The sequence below is a fragment of the Daphnia pulicaria genome, chromosome 4 (assembly GCF_021234035.1).
Source record: "Daphnia pulicaria isolate SC F1-1A chromosome 4, SC_F0-13Bv2, whole genome shotgun sequence".
NCBI lineage: Eukaryota > Metazoa > Arthropoda > Branchiopoda > Diplostraca > Daphniidae > Daphnia > Daphnia pulicaria.
Genome location: NC_060916.1, coordinates 1,534,299 through 1,558,261, shown reverse-complemented (window position 1 = coordinate 1,558,261; position 23,963 = coordinate 1,534,299). Strand labels below are relative to the sequence as shown.

At 44.5% G+C, this 23,963-nt stretch overlaps 1 protein-coding gene and 1 pseudogene across 11 annotated transcripts; both read right to left on the bottom strand.

Moving 5' to 3' along the window:
• Positions 1 to 23,963, bottom strand: part of LOC124336054 — a 570,649-nt pseudogene that overhangs the window by 248,582 nt on the left and 298,104 nt on the right.
• On the bottom strand, positions 214 to 23,817 carry LOC124336002 (peripheral-type benzodiazepine receptor-associated protein 1-like). 11 transcript variants are annotated; one of them, XM_046789532.1, is made up of 32 exons: positions 23,710 to 23,817; positions 22,120 to 22,421; positions 21,098 to 21,424; positions 20,907 to 21,023; positions 18,279 to 18,398; positions 18,040 to 18,192; positions 16,967 to 17,251; positions 16,503 to 16,637; positions 14,137 to 14,283; positions 14,008 to 14,064; positions 13,747 to 13,836; positions 13,376 to 13,498; positions 13,130 to 13,291; positions 12,865 to 13,060; positions 12,679 to 12,789; positions 12,414 to 12,605; positions 9,489 to 10,087; positions 9,011 to 9,410; positions 8,684 to 8,758; positions 7,996 to 8,094; positions 7,219 to 7,439; positions 6,432 to 7,145; positions 6,218 to 6,349; positions 6,012 to 6,098; positions 5,571 to 5,727; positions 5,054 to 5,460; positions 4,819 to 4,947; positions 4,308 to 4,753; positions 4,103 to 4,242; positions 3,205 to 3,230; positions 2,145 to 2,247; positions 214 to 2,074 (listed from the first exon to the last, which is right to left on the bottom strand). In XM_046789532.1, exons 2-32 carry the CDS (start codon positions 22,378 to 22,380, stop codon positions 1,491 to 1,493), a joined length of 6,795 nt encoding a protein of 2,264 aa, XP_046645488.1. In that variant the 5' UTR covers positions 22,381 to 22,421; positions 23,710 to 23,817; the 3' UTR covers positions 214 to 1,490. The 11 variants fall into 11 exon arrangements, 7 of the variants coding, with proteins under 7 accessions (XP_046645488.1, XP_046645484.1, XP_046645485.1 ...); XR_006916988.1 differs by lacking the exons at positions 20,907 to 21,023; positions 21,098 to 21,424; positions 22,120 to 22,421; positions 23,710 to 23,817 and adding exons at positions 2,929 to 2,935; positions 19,648 to 20,675 and having other exon boundaries at positions 1,996 to 2,070; XR_006916987.1 differs by lacking the exons at positions 20,907 to 21,023; positions 21,098 to 21,424; positions 22,120 to 22,421; positions 23,710 to 23,817 and adding exons at positions 2,929 to 2,935; positions 19,648 to 20,661 and having other exon boundaries at positions 1,996 to 2,074.

Genomic DNA, 23,963 nt, shown 5'->3' with positions numbered 1-23,963 from the left:
TGGAGCTTGTCAGTAGCTCAGGCTCTGTTGCCGAGTTGCATAATGTAAACCGATGCTAGACATAAACCAGACGGTCGGTAAGCGGCCAAGCGCCCAAGCGGGAGTTGATGGTCGTTTTTAAAACATAAAAAAAAAATCCGGTTGTCATTAAATTAATGATAGAATATTTTTTTACTTGTAACTTTCCGATTTGAAAATGAAAAGAAAAATGTGTTTGCTTTGCCATTTTGTTTGTTTTTTTGTTTCCTTTTTGTATGCCTTTTGTACAGTTACACATAATATGGAGAATTGTATGTAAAGATATAGATTATAACCATAACGAACATTGTAATAATAATGCAATAATAAAGAGAGAGAGAGAGAGATGGCGGTCGAGAATGAAACGAAAAATTCCATAGAGGCGATGTGACAAAAAAGATTCAAAAATAAAAGGAAAAAAAAATGGGAAATTTGGTTTTTTTGTTTGGATTTTGATGCGGGAAATTGTTGGAAAAAAATAAACAAAAAGCACACGCACACACATATACACCCACAACTTGGCTCACGCTGAAAATGCACAATTTGTTTAAACTGTAAATTTCTGATTAATAATTTTTGGGGGGTTTGCACAGTGAAGAGAAAACGATTTTGTTGTTAATATCAACAAGCTGAATAATATGAGAAATTTAACGGGAAGAAGAAGAAAGATTAAGCCAAAGAATAATTTAAAAAAAAAAGAATGAATGAAAAATGTAGAGATAGAGAAGAGAGAGAGAGAGAATTGATATGTAAATAGAATGCAAATAGGGCTGATAGAAATTGCGGAACTCCTAATATTTTTTGTATGTAAATATCAACGTGGGAGGAGAGAGGGGGGGGGGGACTCTTTTTTCTTTAAAGGGGAGGTTTGATGTTGAATGTAACACGAATTTCAAATTTTTTAATGGGGAAAAGCAAATTACTGCCGGCCAAAGAAAAATCCCCCTAAAAATTTGAAAAAAACAAAATTAATTCAAATATTTTTAAATTTCCCGCCAGGCGACAATTCCTATATAGTTGAAGTTTATATATGTACAGGGCTCACACAGACATTTAAAAAATGTTGGGTGGAAAAAATTTAAACAAAATTTAATTTACCCAAAAATTCTTCCTCAATTTGAATGAACAAATTTTAATTAGCTGGAAAAATAACCCCCCCAAAAAAACCTTTTTTTTTGCTATAACTGTACACGAGAAAGTTAAAGAGAGAGAGTCAAGACAGACAGACAGACAGACAGGAGGTGTGTGTGCGTATTTTTATATCTTACATCCACAAAACTTTTGGGGAAACTTTGCAATTAAAAAAAAAAAGTGTTTGACCTCATCCATTTGGCTCGTCAAAATTCAATTGTTTTTCACGCTATCCATTTTTGGTTTCATTTTTGAAGGGGATTATTTCAGCTCGATTCGATTATTATGGCAGAGTTGGTTGTTGTTGTTGTGCAAAAGGTTATTGTTACTAGATGTTTTCATTAGAGGCCGAATTTCTTGAATATCAAATCTTTTCCTTTGGATAAAAGGCCCTCGACTGGATTTTCCGTCGTGCCGGACGTCGTCGTCGTCGGAGCGGCAGCGGTGGCAGCGCCACCAACGCCGCCCATCATTTTCTGGATGAGACTGGGCCCTGTCGATTGTTGTTGCTGCGGCTGTTGTTGCTGCTGGTTGTTGCCGCCCATCCCGAAAAAGGAAAAGTGAGAAGACAGGGGTGCGGAAGTTGGCGCTGTCGTCGCTTGTTGGGGCGCGGCAACGTTGTTGGCGTGACCGTAAAGGTGGTTGTTGGCATCGGCGTTCATCATCATCATGTTGTTGAGGGGCGGTTGACCGGGATGTTGCTGCTGTTGCTGTTGGATGACGGAAGGATCGGGGAGGATGGGCGGCAAGCCTCTCGTCGTCTTGTTCATGGGCAAATTGCGGATGGGCCCACCCGTTCCACCGTTGAAATTCGGTTGTTGTTGTTGTTGTTGCTGTTGTTGTTGTCCATTCATGCCCTGTAGTTGTTGTTGCATGGGATCTGCCATTCCGTTGTTGTAGGCGTAATCCATCGAATCCGGTCTTCCTGTTTGAATTCACAAATCAATTAATCTAATTTTTTTAAGGTAATCAAATTAAGTTAAATGTTAAATTACCTTTAAATCTATCGTCGACGTCGGAGAAAGAGTCTTCTGCGTAGAAGCGTTGGTTATTGATCGGGTTGTTACCATCTCTCCCGACCGCCGCCATGGACCTCCCCTGCACAATTTTCAAATTTCCCGCGCCAAACGCACAGCAAAAAATCGAAAAAAAAATACACAAAAAATTTAATTCGCAAAAATTTCCAAAATTCCCGATTAAACTGTCGACGCAATGGCACGTAACACTCGAAAACTCAAACCAAAAACCAAAATCATACAAAAGAAAAAGAGCAACAACAACTCTTTTCCCTTAATTACAACTGCGATTCCGTTTTACTTTTAAATTTAAAATTTGCTCCTCACTCGCCAGCACGAACTACCACACAGAAAAAAAAAATAAATTAGCGGATGCTCCTACTAATTAAATTAGTAGTCATTAGAATTGTTTTTTTTTTTGGTTCAATAGAAATTCGCCTATGAAATAAAGAAAATAATAAAATAATGATAACCCATCAACCCGCAACTCTTATACTCAATCCAATGAGAAATCAAAGAAATAATTAAGCGGTAAATTTGAAAAAAAAAAAATGATAATTAAATCATTAATTATTCGCAAAATAAAATCGAGCCAGCACAGAAGCCACTGAGCGTGTGGTGAAATGATCTAAGCGTATAATAAGCCGCAACAGCAACTCAATTGATCAGAAGCAGCAACCGAGAAAATATTTTTTTTTTTCCATTTCAATGTCTAATGTATGTGTGTTCTTTTTGAAAAAATAAAAAGTATAGAAACACAAACCATAAGGCTGGAGGTGTGTGTGTGTACGAAACAGTGAGTGCGTGTGGTTGCGGACGGACGGGCAAAAACACAGACACAAAGTGGGAAAACGACAGGCAGGCACACAAAAGACCAAAAGAAAAATACAAATTTAAATCGAAATCAAATAATAATTCAAAAATTTAGACAAATTAAAACATTGAAAAAAAAGGAAATTTTTTTTTTCGTGTTCTATTCGCCATTTTGTTTCGGGGATGTTTTTTTTTGTGTTTGTTTTTTGAAAAGAAGAGCATTTACCTCGTGACGATCAGGCGAGTAGACGTCTATGCAACACACGGACCCATCACAGCCGGACAGAGTGAGAGGAGGAAATATAGAGATAGAGATAGAGAGAGAGTGCCATTTCGTGTTTTTTTTTTTTTTTTCGGGGGATATATATAGAAGACACAGACGAAGGTATCGGAAATGTAAATCAAAAAATCAAAAATAAAATAAAATAATTGTTTTTCTTTTTTTTTTTTTTTTTAATCGACGGTGCAGAGAGAAAGAGAGACACTGGACACAACACACAAAGGCAGCCATATTTCTTTTTGTTTTCAATCAAATTAAATTGAAAAAAAATTAAGGTGGGAAAATAAAAATAAAGGGAATTTTGTGTGTTTGGACTCTTTTCTCTAAATGTGTTGTTACGTAGACAATTCCTAATTTTCTCGTTTGGTTTTTTTTTACTCTCGGCTATGTGATCAAAATCGGACATTTTTTAAAAGGGTCGCCAACTGGCGACATCTAGCGGACGTTGGTCGAAACATTTGAGGATTGGGAGGATGAATAAGACAAGACACAGACAGAGAGAGAGAGATGAGAGAAAGGTGCTTGAAATCCACCGAGAAATTGCAAGACCAACATCAAATGAGAAAGACAGAGAGAGAGACGGACATCATGCTTCTTTTTTTTTTGGTTGGATCGATTCAGCCTCAAAATCTGTACATGTGTCTTGTGTTGTTGGATTTGTTTTTTTCAAACTCAAAATTAATTTTTTAAATTAAAATCAACCGGATGATTCGTTTTTTGTTTCCCCTCTCATATTTTTTAAATTTTATTTACAGGATTATCTTTAAACTCTGCTGGTAATTTTTTAAACTTATATATTTGGGAGGATAAAATTATTTTTTGAAAAATTCAAGTTTGAACTTACCGCTGCGACGATCGCGGGAATTGTCGGACGGCCGGTGATTGGTCGTACGTGGAGGAGGTGGGGGACCTTCGGCACCGGACATGCCCCGTCCATCCCGGGGATCCATTCGATCGTGATCCATCCGTTCCCGGCTGCGATTTCTACGTTTTAGAATTTGAATTTTTTAAAACAATTCAAAGTCAATTTTTTGAAAATTTCAAATTACCCGCCGTAATAACTGGAATCCCGTCCGCGATCCTGCATCATCTGCCCGCCTCCGCCCGACTTGTCGTTCATGTTGGCCGACTGCTGTTGCTGCTGCTGGCCGCCCCGCTTGTGACGCGGTTGAGACGGGTCGTAATCCGGCGGCGCTTCCGTCAGGAAATTGGAAGGGACCAGCCCGCGCTGGCCGCGCAACTCGCCCAGGTAAAACCCGTCGTCGTCCATGTCACCGTAAACGTAGATGATGTCGCCCGTCTGGAAGGAAAGTTCCACTTCAGCGTCCACGTTGGGCGACAATTCCTGCGGGTCGTAGTCGTACAGGGCGATCATCCGCTTGACCGGCATGTTGGCGTAAATGTCGCCCCAGCGGTCACGACCGTGGCCCGGCTGACCCTGAGCTCGCAAATTGCGCCGGGTACGGGAATGACTCGGCCCGTCGGCTCCAGACTCCTGTGGAACAATTAAAAATTTAATCAGAAAATAAAAGAAAATTGGAAAATTTGAATTTCGCGCACTTTGAGGAGCTCCTGGGCGACCCGCTCGTCGTCCACCTGGACTTCAGACACCATGTTGCAAGGAACGTATCCAGAACGGCCGGCCACTTCGCCCCAATAGAATCCATCAGCGTCTTTATCGCCTCGAACCTTTGAAATTTCAAAAATAAAATTCAAATTTTTAAATTTCCCGCCAAAAATTCAAAAATTTCCCGCCAAAAAATTCAAAATTCAATTTTTCTCAAATGAATTTTACTTTGATGAGCTGGCCCTCGCGGAAGGGCAATTCTTCGTCGCAGGCGTCGGGGTTGGGCGACATGGTGGGCGGATCGTAGTCGAACAGGGCGACAAAGATCCTCGTCTGCTGCTGCATGGGCGGCTGGCGGCCGTTGCCACCGCGAGCCACTGGTCCGCGTCTGTTGCCCGGCTGATCGTAATAGCCGTCATTCTGCTGCTGCTGCTGATTCCTGCCCGTCGTCGAGGCGTAATAGTTGTCCCGTCCCTGCTGCTGCTGCTGCTGTCCCTGGGCGTTCCTGGGGCCGCCCACCATCTGCGGGTTGCGGTTGGCCGGCAGAGATTTGTTTCGGTCGTACATGCCCTGCTGGCCGTCACGGCCGCGATAGCTATCGCCCGATCGCTCGCTGGCCGTATCCTTGGTGATTTCTGTTATCGTTGGCGTGTGCCGGCCATCAAAAAGAAGAAAAGACGGACCGTTAGCCAGCCAATGCCGGGCAATAAAAATAAAAAAAGAAAAGGGAAAAATATATATGTACCGATAGACGGGATGGGTCCGGGCATGGAAGGATTGAGGTACTGATTGCGCTGGATCATGCCACCGCCACCCTGCTGGCCTCGTCCGTTGTTGGATTGTTCCATGAAATTGCGCCGGCCAATGTTGTTGCTGCCCCGGCTCGTTTCGTTCATCATTTCCTGTGTGTGTGTGTGTGAAGTGGGAACGTTGACACCCGGCCAGTCCCAAGACGGACAAGAAATAAATAAAAATAAAAAAGAAATAAAATAAAAATGCACATCATCATCAATCAAAGGTATTGGAGCGTGCAACTTTGATCGATCCGGCACCGCAGCGTCAACCGCAGAGAGTACGTATAATAAAGCTGGACCAATAACTCGTAAGTAAAAAAATAAATCAACCGGGATTGAATAACAATCAACTACATTTTTAAGTGGGGAGTATTAACTAAGTATTAACTTACGCCATCGCTACTGCAGTCCTGATACTCTTCCGGCTCTTCGGCAATGTCGGACAGTTCAGACGGCCGTTCATCCGACTCTAACGTGTCCTGTCCGTCCGTCCAACAACCACAACAACAACAACAACATCCAGGCACAAACACAAAATAATAAAAAATGAAACTAAAAATAAAACAAAAACTAAAAAGATAAAAATAAAATTCGGTACCTTGATGCTGGCCAGCAAACTGAGATTCCACAGGCCTACAATGTCTTCCGACGGGCCAAAACTATGTTCCACTACGTCCGTCTCGTCTACTACCATCTCGTTGTTATTGACTGGACATTGAACGTCATCGTTCTTTCATTTGCAAGCGGAATAAAATGGTGGGGGGTCATGCCGGGCAAAATCAAATAAAAAAATAATTTTTAGTCCGTCTTACCCGATTGCCGCCACGGTTCTTGATGAGGTCGATGGGTACAGGGGTGGGCACGCTGTCGCCCGATTGGCTCTCTCTCGCCTTGGTCCGCACCGTCACGTGCTTGGCCTGCAGGCCCATGAAGCTGGAAATGTCCAGTAAGGCGTGGTCGCCCGTTGGGCTGTCCACTTCCGTCACCTTGCGGCCATCGGCGTAGACGGCGTAGCCCGTGACGGGGACGCCGTTCGACTTGCCCGACTGACTGTTGATGGTGACGGGCAGCCAGGTGACGAGCAAGGTGCCGTCCTGGGGGCCCAGCTCGACCTGGACGTCGACGGGCGGGTCGGGCACGCCCTTGGGCAGCGTGCGGAACTCGACGTGGGTGCAATACTTTTCGGCGTACTTGGCCGTCGTCTCGTCCATCGTGTTGAAGTGCGGCGAGCGGATGTTCTTGGCCTTGACCGTCACCCGGTAGATGGTGTTGGGCGAAAGGCCGGAAATGGTGTGCCGGAATATGCCCGGCTTGACCGTCCGCACCTCCACGTGATTGACGCAGACGACGTGCTGGTAATTCGAGTTGGCCGGCAGCCAGGAAATCAGGGCCGACGTGGCCGTCACGTGACTCACCCGGACGCAAGTCGGAGCAGACGGAACTTCCTTGCCAATCACCATCGTGCAGGCAGCGTCCAGCGAGGCCCGGCGTCTCAGCGTCACAGAGCGGACGCTAATCCGGTGCGGCTGTAATTAAAAAAAAAAAAAATTAAATTTTTAAAAATTTCTGCCCAGTCAAATAATTTAAAAAAAAAATTACTTTGCTGGAATCGACGCCTTCGATGAGGGCCCGGCATCGGTCGCCGGCCCGGATGGTGGTGCGGAGTATTCCGTCGACGTAGACATGATAGGAGGCAATCTGTCCCGATTCCGGCGGAGCTCCTTCCGGATGATTCCAGCCGATGAGGATCGACTTGTTCAATTGACGTTCCAGCGTCAGCTGACGCGGTGGTGGGACTAGCAGCGAAAGGAAGAGCCAGTCTATGACGTCAATGCCGGAAAAAACGCTCAAACGGAAGAGAGAGAAAAAGCGGAAGGATGGAAGGAAATCAAAGAAGGAAGAAAAAACGAACGAACCAACCAACCAACCACAACGGAAATTCAAAAGTAAAAACGAAAAAGAAAAAATTTGTTGGGCGGGCAAAAAGGAATTTGCGTTCCGGGTGGAATGATGAAAATATTCGAAAAAATAAAAAAAAAAACGAATCGAAAAGAGAAGAAAGAAGAACGAATGAATGGAAGGGATGAAGAAAAGAAATGTCTAGTTCCGGCTAATAAAACTAGAGGAAATGTCATTTCAACATTTCCGAGCTAAGATGTACAACGGGGAGGGTTTCAAAAACCGATTAACACAATACAGCTGCCCGGCTACTACTATATAAACTCTCAACCCTACACGTACATTTTTTCGAATAAAAATTTTTAACTCAAATTTCAAATTTTTTGATTGGGTCGAAAATAGTTGGTTGGTAAGAAACGGGTGGGAAAAAAAAGATTTTTCGGAAAATAGAAAAGTCCGTCCGTAATTGTAATATACCTGGTCCTTCTCCTTTGACTCCTAGGGCCAGCTCCTCGTCTTCCAGGAATTCCTGCAACTCCATCAGACCCCAGTCGAGAGCCTGACGGGCAGCGTCATCTATTATCACCCAAAATAAAATAATCAAAAAATAAAATTTCAAATTTCAGAAAAATATTTAAAAAAAAAATAAACAAAATTAATAAAAAATGACGGACAACTTTGACGTGCAACAATAACAACAACAACCCTAATTGTCTAACACCAGACTACCAAAGGGAGAGAGACTACGGAAGTGTGCTGGACAACTCTACCGGAAGTGGTGACGAACATTTCGGTCCAATTGTATCGACGGACATGACATTCCACAGATATTATATCAACAGACTCAAATCAAAAATGAGAACAAATGGTGTTGCTAGAGAGAGAGAGAGCTGCTCTATTAAGAAATATCTAAACTATAGACACAAGACGGACCATCGCAAAAATTCTGGAATTATTGCCCAGTCTTCTAATGTATAATGCGGTGGAGGGACTGGAACTTTTTGAAACCGGAAGTGGTGCCGAGACAATACAAAATTCAGACTGGGCAACAAAAATGAAAAACTACACAAAAATCTAACAACGGGAGAATTATTTGAATAAAATTATCTAATTCAAAATAAATAAATAAATAAAATTTAATTTTTTAAAAATAATTCAAACGTACACTGATTGATGCCCCTACTGCGACTGGCCGGACTATGAAAGGCCACCTGACTGCTTCCAGCCGCTGGCATATGCGCTGTGTACATAGTTTGGGGATATTTTTTGGTCGTATTTTTATATGTGTTTTTTTTAAGTTAATTTTGTTTGGTTTTAAATATTTACATGTAATTGATTTAAAATTAATTTTTATGTAGATTAGATCCCTATACTCGTTAGATGTTATCAGATTAAGTTCACACACTCACACGAAAATTCCACACGCGGGAAAAAAAAAATAAAAATAAAATAAAATAAAAAAGTTTTTTTTGGGTTCCAAAATGAGACGGACCTTGATCGATGGGCTCGTTGGCCGCAATCGGCTGTTGGTGTGGCAGACCTTGTTGTTGTTGCTGTTGTTGCTGTAGCTGGTGTTGTTGTTGTTGCAGTTGCTGGTGCTGCTGCTGGTGCTGCGGATGCGATGGAAGTTGATGAATCGACGGATGAGACGGATGGCCGGCTCTGCTGCTGTTGCCGACTCCGCCGCCGACGCCGCTGGCCAAGTGATTTGGACTGACGCCCAGCAGGTCACGAGGTAAACTCGTCGTGCTGCTGTCGTCACCGCAAATCTGCAGGCCCAGAACGGCCGCCCGGTGGAATTCCACCAAATCCTCACCCTGCAGCCGCTGGATGAAATTCGATGGGACCAAACCTTTGCGTCCGTCCAGCAATTCTCCCTCGTAAAATCCGTCCTGAATTTCATTAAAAAATTAATAAAAATTTTTAAAATAAAATTTGATCCGCCGGAATAAATTGCTCGTCTCTATTACCTCATCCATTGTACCCCAGACGAGGACGTAATCGCCGGCGGCCAGCGAGACTTCCGCTTCCGGATTGTCGTTGGGCGACTGGCTGAACGGATCGTACGTGTACTTGGCCAGGTAGACGTAGCAGCGGCCCTTGCCCGGTATTTCCAGCATGTCGGCGCTGCTCTCGGGCTCCGGGTGGCGGAACGAATGCAGCGGCACTGTGTGCAGGAGCGAGTGGGCCGAATGGGCGTCCAGCGGCAGGGCCGGCAGACTCAGCGGCGACAAAGGCGGATGCAACATCGAGGCCATGCTGCCACCGCCACCGCTGCCGGGCGCCGTCAGCGTCGATCTCAGTCCACCAGAGACCAGCGATGAATTGTGATGTTGCTGCTGCTGGGCAACGCCTAAGCTCAGCGTGTGGGCCAAATCGGCGGCCGCCGTCGAGACGGCCGTCGTGTTGCTGCCGCTGCTGGCCGGGAAAAACATGGACGACGTATTGGTCAATGTCGTCAAACCCGTCGACGTCAAACCCACCGACGAACTTGTGCTGCCGTACAGAGACGGACTCATCGACTGGCCGGCCGATCCACTCGCCCCGTTGTGACTGGAATATCCAGAACCTTTTAAAAAGAATAAAATTAAAAAATAAAATTAAAATTTTTTTGAAATTCATTAAAAATGTTGTCCGTTTCATCAATTCCAGCGGATAATCAACTACCAACATCATTTAGCTCTCTACCTAAATTGTTAAGAAAATAACTACAGTGTCGTCTGCTACAACCGAAAACAATGATTTCAAATGCAATAATAAAGAAATCAAATTAAAAGATGCCCAGTCGTGTGTGTGTCCTACGACCAAAAAAATCAAAAAAATAATTTCCGTGTGTGATGGTAATTCAATCAAATCAAAAATATTAGTGGCATTAAAATAAAAAATGAAAATAATAAATAATTAAAAAAAGCGGGCCGGCCTATACAACAACATGATCAGGTCCGTTCTACAAGTTTTTGTTTATTTTTGCCGGTGAAACTAATCCGGCACTTTGTGTGTGTGACGCGCGCGGAGTAGAGAGAGCAGAGAGAGAGAGAGAAAGGGATATATATCGCGTTCAATCGATCCAGCACAGCACAGCACAGAGGGTGGACGGGCGTGGGAAAACAAGCAGCACCCTACCATCTGTGTAGTATAGATATTACATTATATCTAATAACATAATATAGAATACACACACAGACACACATCTAACAAAAGGGGGGGGGGCGACATAGTTTCCTTTCTTGGCCGTCCTTTCGATAAAGAGAGAGAGGATACACTTAATGGACGTAACACGATGCCAGGGCCAGCTTCTTCTTCTTCTCCGCAAAAACTTTTGTTTTTTCTATTTTTTAGCTGGGCAACAGCAGCAGCAGTGCAGTGCAGGAAGGAAAAGAAAAAAAAGATCGATCGATTGTTTGGGGAAAAAGATAAAAATATAAAATAATTTTGTTTTTATTATTTTCCGGCAACTGCGGAAACAACCAAATGTCTACGGCAGGAATTTTTTTTTTCTTTTTTTTTGGCTGGATCAAGAGGGGCGTGATCGTGACCGGAACAAACACACACACACACACAGAAAGACACTCAAAATTAATTAATTAGCAAAAAAATTAAAATAATGTGATGATAAAATAAAAATGGGTATTTTTTTAAAAAGTCCGCTGGATTTAAAAAAAAATTTTCGTCTTTTTTTGTGGTTGTCCCGACTACTCTCTAAAAATATATATATATTTTTTTCGTCTGTCCAGCAAAAAATCCAGCCATGCTGTCCGTCAATTTTTTTGTTTGGTGTGTGTGGGAGCAGGTGGGGTGGTGTGTGTTTTTGGTGAAAGTATTTTTGATGAGATTTTTTGTTTTGTTGTGCGGGCCGTCATTGAGGAGAGCCTACTTTCTATACAGCGCGGGCAGGCCAGCAACATTTTTTTTTTTAAGGTTTTTTAATTTTTTTGTTTTGGGGGAGCAGAGGTGGGCCAGCAATCACTCTCAACTTACTCTTCTTACTCGTTTCAATGCCCGGCGCTAGCCAATGCCTGAGATGGGCAGAGACGGGCGGAGAAAAGCGTAAATGATGATGTTGTTGTTGTTGCAGTAGAAGTGCAGTTGAAGGCTGATGATATTGGGGCTGTTGTTGGATCATTTGGTGTTGCTGTTGGTGGTGGTGGTGGAGTAAAGGCGTCCGGTTGAGGCTGGCCGGCGTCGATTTGCGCCTGTGCCGGTTCTGGCCGCCGTAGTGCAGGACCATGTCATCGCTGGCAAACGTCACCGTTTTGCCCTTCTCCTGAGACACTGCTTTTGGCACACGGGACACACACAGACCAGGCCATCAACAACCCAGAACCAAAATGCCCAGCATTTGCCCAGCTGCCCAGCTAACCCATTTTTTTCTTAAAACATTTCATCATCATCTTCTTCTTCTTCCTACAAAAAACGGACTTCAATCCCGGCAGATCCGATCCTCTTTTTGCTGCTCCACTACACGTTCCCATCCCTGCCCTCCTACCCCCTTCCCACTCCTTTCCTCGCCCGGGCACTGGGAAAAATCAATTAGTCAACGACGGATGGGCGGAGCCACACAAGGTCCTCGACAATTCAACGGATTAGTGCGGCAGACAGAAAAAAAAGATTTTCTTCTTCTTCTTCTGGGGGAGAGTTGATAATAAAAACCGGCCAGCAGCACAGGAGCCGGAAATGTTGAAATTAAAATAATCAGAAAATAGGGGGAGCAGGAGGGAAATTCACGACAGGAGTGCAGAAAGAAGAAGAAGATGATGATGTTAATAATTTGGATAAAGAAAAATGAAAATAACAAAATAGACAATAAAGATCCTGGCCGGCAATGAATATATCCTTTTGTGTGTTGTTAACATTAATAATAAAGTGGTGATAAATGTGTGTCGGGCGGAACTTACTGATTGTGGCGCGCGATTTGTCCAGCTCGGCCAGCACTCGGTTATCCTGCTCGATTTTGGCCATGATCCGCTCGATGTCGCTGTGGTGATGGCTACTGCTGCTGGACGATCCGCCACTGTTGATGCCCGTCAGTTTCGACATGGAAGACGTCGAAACCACCGGCTGCGAAAGGCTCTTGCCCAGGTTGTAATCTAAAAATTGAACCCACCAATGATTAAATTAGAATAGAAAAATGGATTTAAAAATATTTTGAACAAATTTTACTCGAGACGGCCAAGTCCATTTCGAGGAGAGCGTCTAAATTGGAGGCACTCTGTCCCAGAGGGGTTGTCCGTGTCACCGATCCAGCACCATTGGCTAAATACCTCAGTGAATCTGTTGATATTAAATGCAATTATTATTCAACCTGCTGGGCAAATAGATAAAATAAAAATTGTAATTTTTGGGTACCTGGGCTGGATCCCCTTGAATCTAAATCGAATGTGGCTCCTAGTGACTGACTGCTGCCGTGGTGGCTGCTTCCAGCTCCGCTGCTGTTGCTGTGGTGGTGGTGCTGGTTCCGTCTCAAGGCCGCCAGTTCCAGCAACAATTCATCGTGTCTCACGTTCTGCAATTCCATTTTCCTTTCCAGCTCGCGAATCCTCGACTGTTTTGGAAATTTGAATTGATGAGAATCGAGGGTGGTTGGTGCTGGGCAAGACAAAAACGGGCAAACCTGAAGCGACTCGATGTTCTGAGAATGTTGTGCCCGCTCCACTTCCGTGTTCTTGTTGCTGGCCAGCAATCCCAGCTGGGCCTGGGCCGTCCGCAACTCATTGACCGACTCTCCATGTTGTTTTTCCAATTCCTTTTTCTTCTCGGCCGCTTCTCTCATTTGCTGCCCGGCCACAAATATTAAAATAAAAATGTCAAAATTAATTTTAAAAAATTTTGCAAAAATAAAATGATCCAGGAAACTCACCCTGAGGACATGATCCAGGCCGGCCATCTTCTCCTTGAGCTGGGCTACTTCGCTCTGGGCCGCCTGGCACTGGCTTTCCACCGTGTTCAACGAGCTACGAAGCGTCTGGCATTCCGTTTCAAACTGTTTTTATCAAATCAATTGACAAATATAAACAAATTCATCGATTAAAATTTGTGGTGCTGGGCAATTTGAAAAAAAAATATTTCAACCCACACATCGATCGACTCGTCAATTCCAGCTGCTTGAAATCAAAATTAATTTCAAGAACAAAAGTTAAATCACCGGAAAGAAAAAAGGGAATAATCGATACATATAGAAACGGACCCACACACACAGTAGCCGGACCGGGTGTTATGAGATATTTATACCTGGTGCAGCTCCTGGGCTTGTTTCTTCAGGTCACAATTCTCAATGGTCAATTCGGCGTTCTTGTCGATAACTTTGCTCAGCTGATTCTCCTGTCGACCGGACACACACACAGACACACACGAAACAGACAAAATATTTTAGGGTTTTAAGCCGTACTCTTGCCCAAGTTATTATTTTAAACTCTCTTCTCTCTACTGGCTGGATGGACACACACGCAGTCTAAGCCGCTGATGTGTGTGACTGGACAGCCGAGTCCTTACCAAGTCTTGACTGTACTCTGTTTTGGCTTTAAGTCGCTCGGCCAGCACTTCTCGATCCTAGACGAATCAAATTTCATTTTTAAAATTTTTCTGATGGGCCAAATAAAATAAAATTTAATCAAAATTAACCTGTTGCCTTTTGCTGAGCTGCTGGGCCGCTTCGGCCTGTTCCTTGCACAGCAGTTCCAGCTGTTCCACCTGCCGCCGGAGCTGGACGTTGGTCGCCTCCAAGGCCGAGTAGCGAGTCACGTCAAGCTCGGCACTTCGCTGCAATCCCTGGACGGCCAGAAAAATCAAATAAAATCAAATTCTATTGACTACTGTTGGCTCCTATGTAGCCAATTCTTTTTTCCTCTCATTGCTCAATACTTTTGCCCGGCCACATGACACATCCCCCCCCCCCTAAATATCGAAAGAGCCAGCGGCATTCCAGCCAAAAACATCATCACCCAGCTAGAAAGAAAAAAAGAGATCCTTATTGACTCCTTCATCCATTTTTTTATAGATATATTGCCCGTCTCTCTTTTTCTTTATTTATTTGCTTTCCTTTTTTTCAATCTGCTACGACATTGCCACGTCTACAATTTTCTTGAAATCAATTGCCATCAAAAAATGGTTATCATTTACGTTTTTCTCGTTTGCTGGTTTCTTTTAGCTGCACATTATTCCATTTTGTGTTTTTCGTGCTGGACACAACACACAGCTGGGCCAAATAAAAATCAAGATCGATCCACACACACACACACTATTTTTTCGGGGGTGGTGACACAAGGCACTGGACGTCTAGGAAAAAAACTCTTTCTCGCCCGTCCTTTGGCTCACATTTGACACTGGACACACTGGGCACTTGAGTGATAATTGCCTTCTAAAACTATATTCCAATCACAAGTGGAAGAAGAAGAAGAAGAATCAAAGTTGCGGTGGTCTTATCCGATAAGAAGAAGAAGAAGGCCGGCTTCGATTGAAAATGCAGACGGACCTGACCAGCATGAAAACTGGGCACAGAGTGAGTGAGACTATAAGAAATGGAGTACGACGACGACGACGGAACGGAACGGAACGGATTTTTTCTTCTTTTCCACCACCACCACCACGTCCGTTCGGTTCAAAGAGACGGCCAAAATATATCGCCCGGGCAGACTTGTACGAGAGAATCAAAAAATATAATTTTTTTTTCTTCTTCTTCTTCTTTCTGGCCCAGCAAAGGGAGGTGGAAATTGCACGCCAGCCCCTTTTTTGGTGGAGGGTTGGAGAGAGAGAGAGACGGGCGGCGCAGACGACGGGCACCACAGTGAACCGCGCAGCCCCATTGACGCAGTCCCGAACAAGATAAGGGGGTAGAGAGAATCACGCAAGAAGGAGGAGGAGAGCTGGGCCACACACGAGGAAAAATAAAAAATCAATACTGGGCGACGTAGTCCAGCAGCGGTGGCGCTAGTTGGAATCGACGCCATCATGGTGCAGTTCAACATTATATACAATTGGCCCGTCTCTCTCTCTCTCTACTTTTATTTTTCTTTTTTTTTTCACCCCAGTCTGGCGGCCGTTTGGCTCCCGCATCTCTTTCCATCGAGCCCAGGCAATGGCTGGCCAATGAGGTCACGACATCCCATGACAACATCAACCCCCCACCCCCTTCCTCCCAACCCGTTCCTTATATAATAGATATATCTATCTGAAGGCTTTTCTTTCGTGTTCCAGTTCATTGCTGGACTGGTCCAGCTCCTTATCGAGACACTATCTCCTTGCCAGCGGGTCTGTCACCCAAAAGAAAAAAGAAAATCTTTTTTTCTTTTCTTCTTGCGGGCAGAGAGTAACTCTGGCCGGTATCGATCACACGATTTTCCAACCCTCCGGTCCGGGGATGCGACGGGCAACAAAATGTTGTATATATATATGTGTATATGTATATAGGAGCAAGCAACCCAGCACACAGCCAAAAAGTGGGGAGTCTTGCTGGCCCACCACCCCACCACCCTCCTTTTTCCGCCCGGCTACACTGTAGAAGGTGCCCAGACAAGACCACACACACACACAATCAATATCAATCGATTATTCCATTCCCACCCCACACCACCAGAGTTTGTGTGTGTGTGTGTGTGTGACGGACGTGATGTGCAACTACAACAACATGAGGCACCCTTTTTTATTTTTACTACTACTATACGGAGGTGATGATGGGAGTCGATAAATTCGTCCGTCTTCCCTGGGCAGAAAAAAAAATTTTTTTTGCCCGGCAAAATTTTTTGACTGGGAAATATTTTTTTAAAAATTGATTTTTATCAAGTGGGGAAAAAAAAAAGATTTTCGGGTTGTTGTTCATCGATCCCCGACAGTAAGTTGTCCGGATGCTTTTTTTTTTATTCCCCCCCCCCTCAAGACTGGGCGAATGTTCTATACGGCGCAGGCGCTATTACATTAAATGTTATATCTTTTAAGGAAGGCCGTCGTCTAGTTGGAAAAAACAAGATAAAATGATGTAAAAAATGTCGAACCTGAGTGGCCAGGACGAAATTGCGTTCCAGCTGGAGTCGTTCTTTGGAGACGAGTTTCAAAAGTCCTTCCAATTCCCTGGAACCCTGAGACAAGATGGTCCATTCCACCCCGTTTTGTTGCGTTTGCAGCGACTCCTGGACAGAAAATAAAAAATAAAAAAACAATAAAAAAACAGGGCCGGCACACGATATTCCATGATTACAATGGCCATTATCATTTTCTTTTGTTTCTCTTTCTCTTTCCCATCAATAAATCGGCCAAAGTTGACGATAAAAAAAGGACGGACTCAATAAAAAAAAGAAGAGGGGCAATCGGTCCCCTGGATTATAGCCATTAGACAAAGTCCAGCAGCAGCTCTATACAGTCCGGTTCTAACGGTAAATGTTTGTGTTCTTGGCCGACCGGTTTTTGGCCGGGGACAACAATTTACACAAGTAGAAAACGACCCCAAATGTCTCTTTACCTTGCTGTTGTAATGTTGTTGCTCCTGTTGTAGTTTCTTGGTCAGGTCCCTGAGCTTCTCCTTGAGACGGCCAATCTCCTTTTCCCGTTCCGTCAAGCGATTTTGCATTTCAACTTCCTTTTCACGCCAGCGCAACGCATTTGTCGTCTGTTTCGCTTGTTGTTGTTGCTGCTGTTGTTGCTGGTGGACTTGAAGTTGCAACTTGTTGTCAATCAACCGCTCCCTGGACATGGTCACAACCTGCTGCGTCCGCTCACCGTTGATGGCCGGCAGCTCCTTCGATTTCTTCGGTTGAAATAAAAATAAAAAAAATAAATCAAATTGACAAAATCCCCCAGACACACAAAAAATCAATTTTGAAATTGGCGCCAGTCCCGAATTCGATTAGTCCGTCCGTTGCCTCTGCCCCTCCTTTTAGATTCCGCCTCATTTAGTCCTCCCCTTCCTCCTTTCATTTCAGGTTCAAAAAACCTGCAGCTGACAAAAATCAAAACAAATAATCTTCTTCTTCTTCTGTTATTTTGACTTCCGTCATTCTTTTAGCCTTTTTCACGGTCCGACGACTTTTGGATGGAATCACGTTATACCGCTGACTCCTCCTCCCTTCACTTAAGGGAAATTTTTTTATTTTTCTCTTTTGGGTAAATAACAGACGGGCAGGTCGTTATGGTAACGGTCTACCGGTCATCTGGATTTGATTGAACGTGAGAAGTGCCGAGATCATGTCTCCACAACTAACCGCCAAAGGCGCTACTTGTCAAACCGGACACATCCATCAAAAGCAAACACGAAAAATAAAAAAATTGCCGGCCCGGAAGAGACAAAAACTACAAAATTTGTTACGAATTTCTTGACACGAAATTATTTGAACACAAAATTTGATTGCGATTTTTCTTAGCTGCTGGATCGATACAAGACAGGCCGGGCCAATTAGCGGATGGGAGAAACTAATTGACTTTTCTGGCGGGATGGAAAACGGACGTCAGAGTGAGAAATAAGTGCAGAGTTTCCGGATGTACCGGATGCACCAGTAGCAGTTTCTTTTTGTTCAAAGAAGAAAAAGAATCTCGTACCTTTTCCAGACTGCGGACTTTCTCTTCCAGTTTCTTCGTCTGCATGGCCAGCTCGGCATTTTTCCTGCGCAGCAGTTGCAGCTCTTGCTGACGCTCACGTTCCCGTTGCAGCTGGCCGGCCGGCCGCTCTCTTTCCATCTCCATTTGACGTTTCTAAACAAATGACAAAAGAAAAAAGAGAAAATGTAAATTTGATTTTCCCACGACGGGCCAGTTGGTTTGGTTTGATTTGTGTTCACCAATTGCTCATTCTCGCTGGACAAGATCCGTTGGTTCCGTTGCAGCTGACTGATGTGGATATTGAGGCTGTTGGCCCGTTGCAATAGTCCGCGCTCTCGTTCCGATATCACCGGCTTCGTCTGAATCAAAATTTTGAAAATCCAATTTCAGCCGGGCAAAACTAACAAAACTAACAATCACAGACGGGCGAAATAATCCAATAATTAAATCGTTTTTCTTCCACTCTCAGTTCGATTCAAACTAACAAACGCACACACAAAGAGAGACGGGCAAAGAAAAATAAAAATAAACTCGAGTCAATGAAGTTTCGACTTGAACTGATTCGGCTGGCCGGCAGCAGCGAATGACTTTACCCAATTGTTGCTGCTGGAAAACCAGAAGGTGGATGGTAGGATGGTAGGAAGAGGGGGGAAGGGAGAAAAGTGGGAGGAGGGTTATAATAAAACGTGAAAATTAAAAAAACATTCCTCCAGGCATTTCCCGTTGGCCCCCCGGACACGGCCAGGTACACACGGCCCAGCACAACCCAACAGAGAAACCCTCAACAACATTGACAACAACAACAGTAGTTGCAACTGCTATACGTCTAAGTTCCTCTTTTCCTTTCAATTCCGCCAAAATGGAATGCACAAAATTACATTTTTTAAATTCAAATAATTTAATTCTAATTCTAATTAATTTAAAATTTAAAATTTTTTTGTTTCTATTCACTGCGACTTCCGGGACCAGAGTTAATTAACTTCCCCCCCCCCCACTCCTAACTTGACGTAATGTGTCGGGGATGTAAAACCCTCAAGGCCGAACGGAAGTTCTTCCAGTTTTTTCCAAAAGATTCTTCCATTCTCTTTCCATTCGTAGGAAAAAATTGGACAGGGCCGTCTTTAAAAAAAAAATGTAAACCGCAAAAGGAGAGTGACCGTGGCCATTTTTTCTTTTTGTAGAAAAAGAAACGGACCAATCGCAGTTGGAACGGCCAAATAATAATAACCGACGGACACGCCAAAATAAATCAAAAAAATAAAGTTGAAGGCCGTCAAAAAATTTGACAATTGTCGTTTGAAATTTTCGGGGTCGTCGCCCAGCACGCAATCCGGGCCGGGTGATATTTCTTCTTCTATTCTTCCGTCCATCAAACCGCAACAAATGGGCCAGCGGCAATCTCAGAAAAAGAAAATAATCCGCCGGAATAAATAATAAAAATTCCAAAAGTGTTTGAACAACTCTGTCGTCCCCTCTGACTCCTTCCGGGCCGTCTTCTATGCAAATAAAACCCGGTAATCTAAGAGGCGGCCCATCGATTTCTATTTTTTGGAAGGGGTTGACATCGTGAGCGGAATTGCGGATGCGGCCGGGCAAAGGCCTTCATACCTCCGGACGGCCTAGTCGCCAGCCCAGCCACAAGAGACGGGCGTCCTCCAAGCGGAAGTCGCCGTGGGTGTGGTGGTGAGAGGTGGTGGCCGGCGGCGGTGATAATGGACGCAACAGTTTTCTTTTCGTGACGATCCAGTCGTGGCCGTTGCTGCTGTCGTCGTGCTGGTCGTCGTCATCTTCTTCATCCGCACCGGATGAATGCGTTTCATCGCCACTCGTCCGCAATGACTCCGCCCCTTCCATTTCTTCTCCCACGTCGGCGGCGACGGTACCTGAGGATTGGCCGACGCCATCTGCCGGCCCAACTGACAACTCGACGCTGGAACAACATCCAGCTGCGCCCGCCAGCTGGAACCGTAAAAACAACAACCGTCGCTCCTCCTCCTCTTGCAGTAATCCGCTCGACTGCACAGAAGTGAGCGATCCTTCACAGTCGGTTGGGCAGGATCCATCGCTGACTGTCGACCACCGACGGACTCGCGGAGGCTTAGGAGGGGGCGTGGCCGTCCCAAAGTGGACGTAATCCGACGACAGCGAAGCGAAAACATCCGCGTCCAGCGACCGAGGAGGAGAATCCGGATTCCTCACGTCACCACTCCCGCAGGATCCACCGGCCGACGGAGTGGAAGCGAAAAATCCTCCAAAGAGACTGGCCCCACTGCTGGACCAGCGTCGCAACAACTGACGGCCCCACGATCGACACTTTTTGGGTTTGGGCAGCCGGACGAATCGGTTCAAACTTTGGGCCGAATTCGAGATCCTCCTCCTGAGATCCTTGTGGGCTCCTCCATTGTCCGCCGGAATCCATCCGTCAGCCATTTTTCTTTGTTTCAAAAAGTGGACGAAATCCAATCCGGTTGAACAAAAAACGGGCGAATGACGTCAATCCCGCATCTGGCAGTGCATAAACTGTGCACACATGTGGCGAAAGAGACGGGCAACTTGCAAGTGACGCCGGATAAGTTGTGACTAAACTCGACCCAATGCAAACGTCCGTCTTTTATAGAAAAATGAAAAACGACGACGACGACTCGCCTTTCATTTCAAAATAAATAAAACGCAGGTGCCATTATTCCATTTGACGCTATAGAATAAAAATCCCTCCTCCCACCCGGGGGGGTGTAGGATTTCACGGTCGTGTCTAAAAATCCCACACGTCATTATCGAACTATTTGTGTTCCAGTTAAACGAGGATTAATGGAATCCGGAAATGATAAAAGTGTGAAAAATCAAAATTGTTTTTTTTTGTTATTTACCAAAATCTCGTCGCTCCAGAAACCTTCCTCGACTCCAGTCAATTCGAAAACGCGTTCGCCCAGGTAATATTTTTCAGCTTCCAGTTTGGCGATCGATTTATCTTTTTCGTCGATCGTCTGTTGTCCAGCAAAAGGAAATTTAATTTAAAAATTAGAAAAGATAAATTTGATTTTGATTTGTTGTATAGAACCTCTTCAAGCTGTTTGATTTGCAGCTGGGCTTGCTGGACGGCGGCAGCTTCCATGACCTGGAGCCGACGGGCGGCCCTGGTCTCCAGCCGGGCTTTGGCGGCCGCCTGGCGTAGGCAGCGCCTCTGACTGGCGTCTTCGTCTCGGTTGCGGATCTGCTCGTTTTTCAGCATCCGAGTCAATTCGTAATTCTCGTGGCCCAGCACCTGGACCCGCTCCTTGAGCCGCTCGTTCTCCGCCACCGTTCCGCACCGGGTCCCGCGCTGCTGCCGCTGCCAAACCAGACGCTCCTGGTGGATGGCCGCGTCAATCGACAGACTCTTCTCCCACTGTAAAAATCAAATCAAATGGAAAATTCAATCCATCACACGGCCAGAATAAAATTAGAAATAACTTGAAATTTGTTTGTTTTTTCTTTTTGGCCCGTCTGGAAAACGGCCAGTTCGCCTCCAGGCGACCAACTGGTTTCTTTTTATTTATTTATTTGTGCCCACTTTAAATTTCCCGCCAGATGATCATCATCATCTTTCACAACAACAAAAAAGAGACGGGCAGAAATATAATAAAAAACAAGCAATTCCGGGCCGCCAACGGCCAATAAAAAAAATTAAATTTTTTTTCTTTTGTGAAACAGTCAAATGAGCCGTGAAAATGGCGTAACGGGCAAACTTGTTTGTGTTGGGGGGTGGTCGACAGACAATTGCGCAAACGATTCCTCATCATTCAAATCGCCCGCCTACGTGAAATTGTCCGTCCGCCACGCACACACACACACACTCGGCATCGAGAGATAAATTGGAATTTCTTTTATGTACACCACCACCAACCCAAAAAGTCATTTGAACAGTCTGGACTCGTTTTCTCTTTGCCCCCGGCCGTGTCCAGCATTCCACAGGAGAGGGGGAAGAAAAAGGAGAAAAATAATAAATAATTCCTTTTCAGCTGGGCCGAAAGGCTTTTTTCTTTAGGCAAAAGATGTTACAAAGAAACTGGACAGATGTTACATATTTGATTATATTTTTACCTGGAACCATTGTTTGAGTTCTTTTAACTCGTCGTTGGTGACGGCCGTCGCCGCTTCCAGACTCGACTCTTGCGACCGGACGGTGGATTTACTCCGCCAGAGCTTCCGTTGTTGTTGTTGCTGTTGTTGTTGGTTCAAACTGGAAGCGGTGGAGGCTTCCGATTCCTCCTCGACGTCCATCGAGACCAGTTCTTCATTGTTGTTGCTCTCCCCGCCGGAAATGGATCGATTCCGGCTCGTCTTCTCTAAATCCTTTTCCATTTTGTGGTGGTGGTGGTGGATGGCATATTATTGGTGCCGGCCTGGAAGACAACAGGATACAAACTAAAGTTAAAACATTTCACGCACCAGGAAGTTTTTGTTAGGAAAGACGGACACGTAATGCGCCATTCATCCAGGCCAATCCCCCAAACGACCTTTAAAACAAACTACGTCACACACACACACACACACAAACCAATAGACTAGAAAATACTGGCCGTCCTCCTCCTCCTCAATTGAACGGAAAAAGCCACTTGCTGGCCAAGAAAAACTGTTGCCCGTCTTATAACGCCCCATAAGCAATCATTTCAGATGGGCGGGATCAAGAGAAAAACAATGGACAACAACAACAACATCATCGGGCAGATGCAATAGCCCAAACTGGACGTGCCAAACAAGAAGAAGAAGCGCCATCTCTTCATTTTTCTTTCATCTCATTTACATTTTTCGGGACTCAAGAAAAAACCTTTGCCATGCAACAACAACAATCGAAGGTCCAGCCAACACTTTTTGGGTTTGTCCTTAGTCACTGGCACGACGACCTAATAAGGAATTATTACACATGAAAAGCCTTTGGCGGATGGAACAATAGCGAAAAAACAAGTTGTGTGTGTCTTGCTGATTATTTGAGAAATACTCACAAGGAAAAATATCTTAAAACCTCCGGGTTGCCCGCCAGGTCTGTGCCCTGGTGAACTTGGGGGGGAATGTCAGATGATTAGAGGGGGGGAATCAAAATGGCCGGGAGGTATTTCAATTTGGATTATACAATCGGGTCACGAACGAAACAAAAAATTTTTAAGAAAAATCTTCTTTGATATTTTGATGGCCCACCTGTCGAGTGGACACAAAGTGGCAAAGATAAAAACTAAACAAGAATTTGTTTTAGGTAAATTGACGTTTCCCACACACACACACAAGCGCGTGTAGACAATCACAGCTGCTGTTGTTACTTGTTGGTGATCCGATTCCCAAGTTGTTGGTGTACCAACAAACAATCACACGAGATCGTAAAAGATACTCACGAGAAACGTGCACACACACCTCGTGGCGGCCAATTCCAAACATTTGCCGTTATTAGATTTAGAAAAGATGTACATACTACATTACACGGGGGTTTAATTAGAGGAAATGAGAGACTCGTGATGTTATCTGAACCGCAATCCAAATAATCTTACCTTTCCTCCTCGAGGATATTAACACACAAAGGGGCGTTTCTTATGAAAACAGGAATTGGTATAGACCACAGGTAAGAATTTAAAATGGCAGGTGACACATGAGGATATCTTTTGAAATGGCTGTTGAAAGAGATGGATATTATAGACTCACCACACAGAGATATGGAAAAAAAGACACGTGAGAATATTCAAGGTGAGTCGAGTGCAGAATCAACAGCTCCTTCCCGCCCGACGTCTGCCACTGCACTGATGCGATCCGTGCAACACTACACGTCGTCTGCGTTTATATTTTTCTCTTTCTCTCTTCGTGAATAATAATAATATGCAGGCGAAAAAAAAAATAAACGCAGGAAAAAAAGAGATAGTGTGTGCAACCTGCTGACCCGATTCCATCGTCAATTTTTG